Source organism: Empidonax traillii, unplaced genomic scaffold (genome assembly GCF_003031625.1).
Source record: "Empidonax traillii isolate 1590-97213 ecotype Southwest subspecies unplaced genomic scaffold, ASM303162v1 scaffold1245:size146629, whole genome shotgun sequence".
NCBI classification, from domain to species: Eukaryota; Metazoa; Chordata; class Aves; order Passeriformes; family Tyrannidae; genus Empidonax; species Empidonax traillii.
This window is the reverse complement of record NW_020956438.1, coordinates 86,479-97,818: the sequence shown is the minus strand read 5'-3', so window position 1 is coordinate 97,818 and position 11,340 is coordinate 86,479. Positions and strand designations below refer to the sequence as shown.

General features: G+C 36.4%; 1 protein-coding gene across 1 annotated transcript in view; it reads left to right on the top strand.

The window, feature by feature from the left end:
* Positions 1-11,340, top strand: part of LOC114069341 (lipopolysaccharide-responsive and beige-like anchor protein) — a gene marked incomplete at its 5' end in the record, with an annotated part of 68,521 nt that overhangs the window by 36,708 nt on the left and 20,473 nt on the right. Inside the window, one exon of the mRNA XM_027906060.1 lies at positions 3,647-3,814. Coding sequence (XP_027761861.1) covers positions 3,647-3,814 — 168 coding nt within the window. The remainder of the gene's footprint in view (positions 1-3,646; positions 3,815-11,340) is intronic.

The window sequence follows — 11,340 nt, the reverse complement described above, 5'->3', positions numbered from 1 at the left end:
ATGTTTGTCATCATTTCTTAAATATATTAGTTAGCAGTGTTTTTCACACTTGGCAAGACAAAATGTTTAACAAAACAGGATGGTCTATATTGAAAATCTGTGAAGACTAGATCTCATGGCATATTTTAACATAGCTGTCATTTTTGTCATTTTAAAGCCTTAAGTATAAAGGAGAAGTTCCATTTACGTTACACGGACTGCCTACAATTCGTTATATAGACACCTTGTTAGACCCTTCTTAGTTTAATTTTCTCATTGATGAAAATAAATTTACACTGTGAATTTAAAGTAGATCTTCAGAAAGGATCGCTAACAGTAATAAATATTCAGTATATATTCTTGATTTATATGAATAGAGAACTAATTCTTTTATGTCAAAGGATGTATTTTACCTTACACCTATGGGAGGAACTTGTACGATTTTAGTAGCTTTGTCCTCCTGTATCAATCTGAACTACAAATATCTCTTTATTTCCTCTGTGTGTACACAGATTTACCAGGCACATTGTTACTACTGTAGCTAATGAGTGTATAAAGCAGAATACCATTGTCAGAAGAGATTTGTGTCTTCTGTGTGTCTCCTATCTGTCAATATAGCAACTCTAGCTCTAGCTTAAATCAGTGAATCCAGATGTAGTTTATTTTGCTGTGAATTAAATGGGAATATAGTAGTGAAATATTTTAAAATTGGCAGAACAGCAAGGGAAAAGATGATGTGATCAGTAATGCATAATGGCAAGTGATCACAAGTGCTGAATTCAAATACATTTTAGCACTTACAAGAGAAAGGAACCATTTTCCCATTAGATTTTGGGTTTGTTTGTTTGTTTTTAGAAGGAAATACTTCTAACATAAATCATGGGTTCTCAGCACAGCTAGTATAGCAGAAGCACAATAAAACGTTCCTCCAGCAGTGGGAATGATTTCTAGACAGTGTTTTAGCTTCAGTAGTGCTGACTTGAGTCTTATTTTTCTTTTAATTATTTGTAGCACAGCTGTCAAATAAAACATTAGCTAGAAAAATTGTTCTGTCAGAAAGGGATATCTGAGTGCATACAGTGAAGTTTGATATTACTGTACAGACAGGACAACTGATTTTAAAGGAAACAAAAAAGTTGAACTGTTATGAATTTTTTTTTTTTACCAATATAAAAGAGCAAGATCCTATTTCTTATTTTGATGAAGTTGGCCAAAACTCAAGCCGCACAATAGCAAAGTAAAACTAACAAGGCAGTGCAACCACAGAAACAACTGTCAAGCAAATAGCCTTGAAAAATGTTTGTTTTCTAGAACAGAACCTATAAATGTAGAAATAATTGAAAGTGAGATCTCTATACCTCAGTGATGTTTATAGCATAAACTTCTGTTCTAAAAGTATAAATCGGCTCAGGTAGTTGAATATTTACAGCAATACAACTGAAAATATATCACGAATTATCCTCAAATCTAAACCATGTAATTGACAACTTGAATTTTCAGGGAGAAGCATACACTGGGTAAGATGCTTTTGTATATTTCCAAAATGTAGTTTGGGAGTGAACACTGCCTGTAGCTGTGAAGTTAAGAAACTTCTTCTGACTAAATCTGTTGACTAAATCTGACTAAATCTGCCAGCATATCAGACAAGTGACCCTGCAGCAGGAATTAAAGCCCTGGTGAACAGAGGTGGCCGCTGTGGGATCTATTACAGACTTGCAGATATGAGTGAAAGGCTTGATCCCTGAGTTACTCACCCTTCCACTGCAAGGTAGATATGCACAGTTAGTGTGCATCCAGGGGTTTGCCCCATCCAGTTAGAAAAGGCTCATGCGATGGTGCTTCACCTCACATTTTCTCTTGGAGGATTATCGTAGGTTGATAAATTTCACCAGTGTTTTATTTTTTGAATCTGATGTACAGGCTTCCTTTAAATTCCATCTTGTTATTCGGTTTTTTCTCTTTGTGTTTGTTTGTTTGTTTGTTTGGGGTTTTTTGTGTTGTTTTGTTTTGTTTTTTATGGTTTTCTCCACTTTAATGTACCATTGCCTATTTGATCTTGTGTTATGAATCAGGCTGTTAACATTATTTTTGTTCTTTCCTCAGAACCACTCCCTTAAGTCTTTTGTTCCCATTAAGTGTTATTTAGTGACTGAATATGAATACAGTGCTTTTGTAGTGCATAAAAAGAGGGCTATGAAATATTCACTATTAACCATAATAAATGCTTGCCTAATCATTTTTAATTCATACACCAAAATACTTTATTAAGATGAGCTTAATTTGAGTCCCCACACTTACTTGTGTTACTTGTTATTTTTAAACACTCTTCAGATCATTTGATGTCATTTTATTTTTATTTTATTCAGAAATGCAGTAGTCTGCATTTCCTGTTTATTTTTTTGGCCTGTGTTGTTATTCCTTCCAAAACCTTTGCTCTTTTCCCCTTCTGTTCTTCCTCATTCTTTATTCAACCCAAAGCACAAATGGATGCATGGTCATTTGGGCTTGAGAAACCCGAGGTCACACATCAGAGGCATCACACATCACACTTCCTTTTGTCATTGGGTGCAGAATTTGGCCCGGCCTCTGTTACCTGAATGGGCCAAGTAGGCGCATCAGAAATGTGTGTGCACATCCTTTGTCCTGTCTTTTCAAGACCTGCTGTTGCTGGTCTTCAGCAGGTCCAGTGAGATGGATTTTTAAATTCTCATTTCATAGGATCAGGTATGCTGCTGGCAGACCCAGAAACCAGCAGGACACATGACTGGCCCCTGGCTGGGTGATGTGGCAGAGCTTTGCTGCGGGCGGCCTCACATGTGTTTCCTCTCCCACACGCAAATCCACTATGCATGAGCATCGAAATTTACGTTTTTCTAAAAATGTTATCCTTTTTGGTTAAGGTTAAAAGGTAATAATGATATTCATGTTACACATCCTCTTGAATGGCACATTTTTTACTGCCTGGGCTTTCTTTTTAACGTTTATGACACTTATCACTGGTACAAGTGTTAGTCCTTTATTCAGTTGGTAAGAGAGTTTTTTCCAAGTCTGTCTTCTGAGCTCTTTCAAACATTACAGAAATTCTTAAAAGGAAGGGATGCTGATTGAGATAATTGGCAAGTGTTAAAATGGTGATGGAAAAACCTGGATACAGGAGTAATTTTTCAACTAAATCTCCTTTACTTTGTCAAGGAAATGCTCGAATGCTGCAAATGCTGTATTTTCTGGGTAGCTCCCAAAACTACCAGTTTCCCCTGGGTCCTGAGTGTTCTGTAAATTCTGATTCCATTCCCCACATTGCCATCAGATTTGCATTCTCACTGTTCCTTTCATCAGTAAACTTACCTTAAACTTGTCTTGAAAGAGAATCCCATTGTATTTCCTGTGTGTAAACGTACAGATTTTAAAAAAAGCATCTGGCATGTTTGGCCTCTGAATAAAGTATAATATTTGTAGACTGCAAGTATTTTTTGGACTATGTGGACTACTGCAATTTTCAATAACTTTCTACCAAATAAATAAAGACAAAATAGTACTGTCCACTATAGTTCCTCTTTGAACCTTTATTTGATAACGCAAATATTTCTAAAATACTTTATAATGTATTTCATTTGCCTTAGAAAGAATAAAATAGTAGTTTTAAAGGGATCAATTTTTTGTGTTTCAGGTAAACTGATACAAGTAGTATTTGGACACTGGGATGTGGTAACCTGTCTTGCTCGTTCCGAGTCCTATATTGGAGGGAATTGTTACATCCTCTCGGGGTCACGTGATGCAACGTTGCTGCTCTGGTACTGGAATGGCAAGACCAACATCATTGGTGATAATCCAAGAGGTAAGCAAAACCAAGAAAACATTTTTTTATAAGGATGCTGTTTCAAAATGGCTTGAGTGAACACTTTGCAGGACAAAATTTTAGGTAACAATAGTGTGAAATTACAGTGCTTTTTTTTTTTTTTTGTAGTTGTGAGCAGTTCTAGTTAAAAGAATTCATGGTGAACAATGTTTGCCTTGCAGCATAAGTAGAACTATTTTTTAAAGTTACAGGATACTCAACATTACAAACACATCTCTTCTTGTCACCCATTCAGTTGGGAAGGAGTGGCTCCAGGAGTGAGACAAGGGAACTCCTTTTTCCTATTTCTTGTTTGATCTGAGTAAATATTTTTCTCACAACAATACAATTTCATTAAATACCTGCATTTGAATTGTTTAGAACAAAAAAGACTGTACATCAGTCCAATGCATGCAACTGTAATCTTATGCATGTAAGTTCTGCAGTGGTTTAAACTGCTTTTTAAAATCAGCCTTGGCTATCAAGAGAGTTATGTGGACAGTGAATTTTAACTTGAAGTACTGTCATCTTAACAAGATGTTTAACGGCCTGAGCAGGACACTTAGGTGGAAGAAGGGGGATACATGGGACATATTAAAGGAGCAAGCTTAAAACTTTTTTAGTTTAACACTTGGTAGAGTGCTATGTACCTAATCCTCAGTCTTACATACCAGGCACTTTAATTGGTTCCAGTGCAAGCAACAGGGCTCATACCAGGGCTCATGCTGTATAACCAGACTAATAAGTCAGCTGCCGCAGCCTAATTCAGTTTTAACCCCTCCTCACCCAAACTCACCTTGCAATTTCCAAATAATTTGATCTCTCATAGAAGTGAGAGGCTTTCAAGACAGCTTGTCAGAGCTTACACACATAAATGTAGGGGCATATCATAGCCAAACAGAGGTCATGTTCAGCCAAAAATAAAATGCCCTGAATAGGAGGGGTGAGAAGCAGTATATTCTGTCTTTAAAAGAGTGTTTGTTAGGTTTTCTGCTATTCACTCAAGGTCTTCTCTGACCCTGTTTAAATACTAGTGAATGCATACCTGCTGCTTGCAGAAGACAAAATGGACATCTGGAGAACAAGAAGTGGTGTTAGATCTGTTATATATTGCAATTACAGCTGGCATAAAATTTCATATAATTTAAACAGTATCTGACATCTTCCAGTTAATTGATTTGGTAAAGTTATGTGTTCCATATTCAATCTGTTACTCAGCTGGAGTTACTTGAATTTGAAACACAGAGGTGGTTTGACTGCAATTGCATCCTGTGAACTACTTTGAAGAAGCACTCCTAATTCATATCGGAATGAATATCTGAATTTAACTTGCAAATTATTTCATGTTGATTGGGAAAACTATTCAAAAATTGAATAAGGTCCAGCTCAGTTCATGCAGTTGCAGAATCTTAAGGCAGAGGATGTGAGCAAACTATCCCTATTATCCTTCCAAGCAGCCCTGCTCAAGAGTTGTGAGTTTTTCTGGGAAGTAGGTAGCAGAATTTTATGAGCATCTTTACATAAATGTGGCTTTGGTCAAGGAACAAAATCTCTGTGAATCCTTCATATGTATTTTGCAATCTCTCAATGTAAAGCAAGTGCAAACTCTGCACTATTTTTGCAGTGCTTGTAAACTTGAAAACTCCAAAGAGTCGGTGCAGGGAACTTAAGAGCTTGACAGTCAAGTGAGCTTGTAAATCCTGAAGAACAAAAATGCCCTTTTGAGGATAAAATCCTGAATATTGCACTGGTGTGAAGCAATGAATAGTTGTCTCCTTACTGTGGTTTCAAGGTCTATGAGTGCAGCCCATCTTTGCTGATTCCTAGGCCTGCCCTGAGAAGTTGGACTTGTTGCACATTTCCCAGACTCGCCTGCTGTGTGAACAAGACCTTGAGGCTCCTTTATGACCTTAACAGATCATGTGCTGAGATTTTGTACCTAGTATCTGACTCAAATAGGTAGATTTTGTTAAAATCTATTGATAATTTGAATGCAAATTTCTAACATATTAAAATTTTGCACTTTTCAAAGTTAATACTAGGCTATTTTAACTGCTGTTTAAAATCAAACAGTAGCTACCTGGTGAGTCTCTTTGTCTGCAGTTCAATTAAACTGGTACTTTTAGGGACTTGCAATGGCTGCTGTGTTTACTAGTTGCCATTATATAGGGGTTTTTTTTGCTATAGCATGCTGGAAGCCTTTGTTATGAATTGGAATCTCATGGCACTATACATAAGCCTAGACATGGGTATAGTAAAAGACAGTTTCTGCTTCAAAGAGATGGTAATCTGGGTTGTTTAATTTTTCCCAGAAATCGCAGTCTGTAGGCTTCTCTGTTCAGTCAAAATTTTTTTTTAAAAGACAGAATAAAAGAGCTGTTTCTGCTTAGTTCTGATTTTGTTAGGAATGGAAAGCACCAGCACACTTGTTGGGTTTTGAGCCCTGTAACTGCAACTGTAACTTCCATCCATTGTGGGATTTTAGATATCTAACTGGTCTAATGTAATTCTTTATTTGAAGTTTAACGATTTTTTGCCTCTAAAATCAGCTTATTTGTGCTTTCAAGGAGAACCACTCATTGGAATTTTAGATACTCTCACGGTTGATACTTCTTTTCTGTTTTTTCTCTGTTTAATTATCTCTAATTTCCATCTTAAAGCGACTTTACAGCAACGTGCATCCAATGGCACTTTGCCAAATCATGATGCCAGAGTAATTTTAACAAAAATAATTTCCAACTGGAGCATGGATTTCCTCCTTTCACAGTACCTGTTTCCTCTGACATGCATCAGTCAGCAGGCTAGCATGACCCATCTACCCTAAATACTATACCATTAGGCACCCATTAGTCCATCAGATACATTTTATTTAGGTTCATTTATCTGATTTCCTCACCTTAGAAAGCGCTGAATTCTGGATTTCTGGCTGAGTATATTCATGTTTTGGAATGATACTTAACTCAAGCTGACAAACCAGGTGGGCTATGGCATTTTGATAAATAAGTGTTTGGTTTGATATTCTTTATCAAGGACAATTTTCTGGCTAACTGGGCTGTATGGAAAAATTCCTTACATTTTTGATTTAACAGAAGAAATATGTTATTGAAATATTAATTATTTACATTCTTTAATGTTTAACTTTGAGGCTGATTTCTTAAAGAAATTACACCTATGCAGTGTCACTGTCTATTTAGTTTCTCCCTAATAACTCTATAGTGTATTGATCAGTGTAAAACAAATCTGACAAACTTAAATCTCAAAGATATGAAATTTCTGTGTGGGACACATCTGCTGGAAACTATTTTTATTCTTCACAAAACAGCTTGATTACATTTAGGTTCAGTCATTTTTTCCTTCTCAAATTAAAACCTGACATTCAAAAAATATTTCATCATGCTCTTTGATCAAATGTATAGAGTTTTTTTCTTTCTAAATTAATTGGTTTTGAAAATGTAAAAGCATGGCAGCACTTCACTTTGGAGTACAGGCCTTTTCCAATGCAGAAATGTTTCTGTGGACCATTTCTGACCAAACCTTGGAATAATTCAGAACAGAGCAGCAGACCTGAAATAGTTGTATCCTTTAGAATAGCCCTGAGCCGTTTTGCGGTCACATTAATTAGCATAATTTACTGTGGAGATGTAAAAATCACTTTGCACAGCGTAAGGGGCTTTTTTTTTCCTCTCCTTGGCATGTGGCTTGCTTTGGGGATATGGGGGAGGTAGGAGGGAGAGGATGTAACTCCCCTTGGTACTCCTTGAAGCCCATGTGTGATCTGTGTCACAGAGTTGGCTTTTTGCATATTTAGAGGCTCCGAGGTACCACTTGGGGATGTGACATTATGCATCAGGACGTGTGTGGTAGAGTGTGTAGGGGTTCCTGGGAGAGGGCCACGTTTTGTGCTCCCCCAGCATAATGTGGTGGAGATGGAGGGGAGGCGAGAAGTGTGGGGCCGGAGGAGGAACTGTGTGATGGCTGGAGAAAAGAGATGAGAGGATTCATTTGCATACAAATGGTGTGCATCACTTTCTGATCCCACTTTCGCTTTGAAGATCAAGTGGCAACTCCTAGTGTTTGGACATTGCGGAGGTTGAGGGATTGCATTTTCCTTTGTAATCACAGAACCATAGGAAGCAGGGCGGGCAGGAGCTTTAGTCACCTGATCTATTCTCTTTTCCCGAAGAAGGCTTAACTACACCAAAACCATTCTCCACTGATGTTTGTCCAATCTTCTCTTAAAAACTTTGACAAATACATTTTGGAGCCTTAGAAGCTCTGTCCTTAGCAGACTTTTTCCAGCCTAGTATCCAGTTCTGTTTTTGCAGCAGTTGCATTCTGTCATCTTTTATCTGCTTTTTCTTTGTGTAGAGAACAGATTATTTCCTTCTTGCAGCAACTTCCAGTTATTTGGATTGCCATGACCTGCAATTCTTTGCCTCCAACTTTAATAACTCAATTCTTTGTCTTTCGCCCTAAGTCATGTTTTTCCAGACATCTGATTTTTTTTGGTATTTCTCTCTTCAGTTGACTGTCTTCCTCAAAGTAAACCCAGGAATGCAGCTGAAGCCTTTCCAATAATAAGGAGAAAACAACCTATTTTACAGACCGTGTTTGTTTCAAAACAGCATGACAGTGTCAATTCTTCAAAGTATGAGCCAATATGAATTTCAGTGTTTTCTGAAGAACCACCATCTTCTCACTTGTTTCTCCTTCTCTTTGTGGTTCAGCTGTGGAATCTTGTCTTTAAACTTTCTGAATTGTACTCTTTTTAGACTGTTTCTCCAGTTTGTCAAACTTATTTGGAATTCTCCAGCAGACTTGCAGCAACTCACGTCTGCAAATATACTTTGCAATCTTATTCTATCAAATTGATCATTAAAGAAAATATTAGCTAGTACATAGTTCAGGAATGCCCATCAATACATTTACCATTTTGACAATGAATAGCTTTCTGAAAATAGCTTTCCAGTGTATTAGAGCATTCTTCAGAACCTCTGCTTCCCTATTTTCTTTGAGAAATTGCTCATGTGGAAGAGTGCTAGCATTCTTCCTAAAGTAAAAATATATGATGTCTCCCTGAACACACGTCTTGTTACTTTGCCATTGCATGAACAAAATCACTTTGACATGATTTGTTCAGAACAAATCCAAATCAGCTGTTACTCATCTCCTTGTTTTCTTCTAGGAAATTGTGTGTGTATATAGAAATATAAGTGTTCTGCCAGTATTTTTTCTGTTTTTTGGGATTATGCAGACTTAAAACTCTCTCACTTTTCCTCTTGTGTTGCTTAAGAAACAGGAAGACTTTTTTTAGTCTTGCAGAACCTCACCCAGTATCCACAAAACAATAGTTTCAGCTCTGGAATGATGTAGTTTCATTTTCCCATTATCTTCAGAGCACTATTATTGGGCCAATTGAATTTCAAACATTTTTGTCATTTAGATATTCTTTGATTGAGACAACAGTTTTCATTGCTGGTTTCGCTTGTGTTTGCTGTCTGACTGCAGTTGGCCTTCATATTGAAGACTTTTACTGAAGTAAATATGTGGCATCACCTATTGGTATTGCTTGCTCTTAATAACAGACAACTTCTCATGAAAACTTGGCATATTTTTGTTTATAGAATGACTGTTATTCCTAATGTCCCTGTTACTCGCAACTCATCTATGTGTGGCTCTCCTACTTTTGTGTCTGCTTGCTCAGATCTTGTCGCTTACACTGTTTCAGAAAAACCTCATTTATTTTGATCTTTCTACCTGACTTTCCTGTATTACAGTCACTGGAGAACTTTGAGTTGTGCCAGCTGGTGTCTTCTTGTCTGTCTTATCCCTGTGCTGCTCTGAAGCAGTTTTCAGTCTTATCCTTATTACCTTTTCCTTTGTTTTCCTCTAGACTTAATCTCCCAAGAGATCTTGCAGAACCATGTTCTGCATGTATTGAAACCTGCCTTCCCAAAGTGCTTCAAAAAATATTCTTATCGTCCTTGATCTCTCCCTCAAAAAGCATATTGAAAATTCTTATATCTTCCCATTCATGTAAATTCTTTTCACCACGTTTTTTTTTTCCTTAATCTGTTTTGCTACATTGGTTATAATCGTATCTCAAAGGTCATCTCTAGCTGTTGATGAAATGTGAAAAATTGTCATCAAATTACTTGCTACACACATGCTTGTTGGATTTCTTTAACAACAAATGCCTTTCTAGTTGCAATATCCCATTTTCTACCATCTTCCTTAATGATCCCTCACCCACAGGACTGGGGAGCGGCCAATATTAGCGAATGTAAATCTGTGTCTTCAAGGTTTTTGGTTTTTTCGCTGTAGTTATTTTGTTTGGAGGTACTTTCTTGGAGGGGAGGTTTACCTTGGTGAATTTAATTGTCTTAGTATTGTTTATGCTTATAAAATGGTTTGTGCTTAAAAAATGGTAGGCATTTCCATAATCCAGTGAAAAATAAAGTACTTTTCTGCTATTCTTGCTCTTCATTCATAGGAAATGAAGAGACGGTTCTGTTGCTTTCAAAATATCTACAGATGTGTTCATAATTAATTTTTACTTTTCATGTTTTGAAAAACAAAAAATATTTTTAATTTAGAAATCTGATTTGCCCAAGGAAATTAAGTCTTGACCAATAAAAGTATTCAGTGCTGGGGAAATGTAGAGTCTGTGTGTAAATGTATCACTACTGCTATTACTGATGGGATCTCTTCTGAGTTATTGCATTGATCTTCCACACATATGTGAATAAAACAAATTATATTACCTCTTTTATATTAGCCCATAAAACTAGAAAGAGTTACTCTCTGTATGTATCACATTTGCATCACGAGGATTAAGGGGGTGCTTTCATTGCATAACTATATTTTTTAGAGGGTACTATATTCAGGTATTCTGAAGTGTGTTAGATAAATGGTTTTAGTAGTGTAGCTGTGTAGCAGGACACGTGCGAATGTAAGACTGTGACTTCATACTTAAAAAACCCCAACAATTACTGTATTTAACTGAGATTTGAGAGGATTCATTGAACACTTGTGCTATCATGTAGAATATCTTCCTCACATGTAAATTTTAAAAATGCATAATCTTTTCAATTTTAAAACATGAAGTCTGCCAAAAGATTCGAAATTTATACACCAGTTGTCTTGCTGAAGAACAGTCTTGCTGCTACCCAAGCTACTTTTAAAAGAAACTGATTTTTTTTTTTAACATCTAGAATTCCTAAGTAAATGTTGAATACCTGCAAGACTTTTTATCAATTGACATTAACATTAAAGCTATGGTTTGAGACTAGAGAAACCATTAGTTTTAATTGTATTAGTAATCATAGCAAAAGATAAAACATTTATATTTCATCAACAGCTACACATATTTTTCAGTTTCAAAATTCAAACTTTTTATGAGTGAGTGCTTCATAATTAATTGTTAGAAGGGATAGTACCCGATGAGCATCTTTGTGTTGGTTAATTGAAGAATAATGTCATGGGCAATAATTTCTTTGTACTCAGACCCACTAATCCTGTAAACT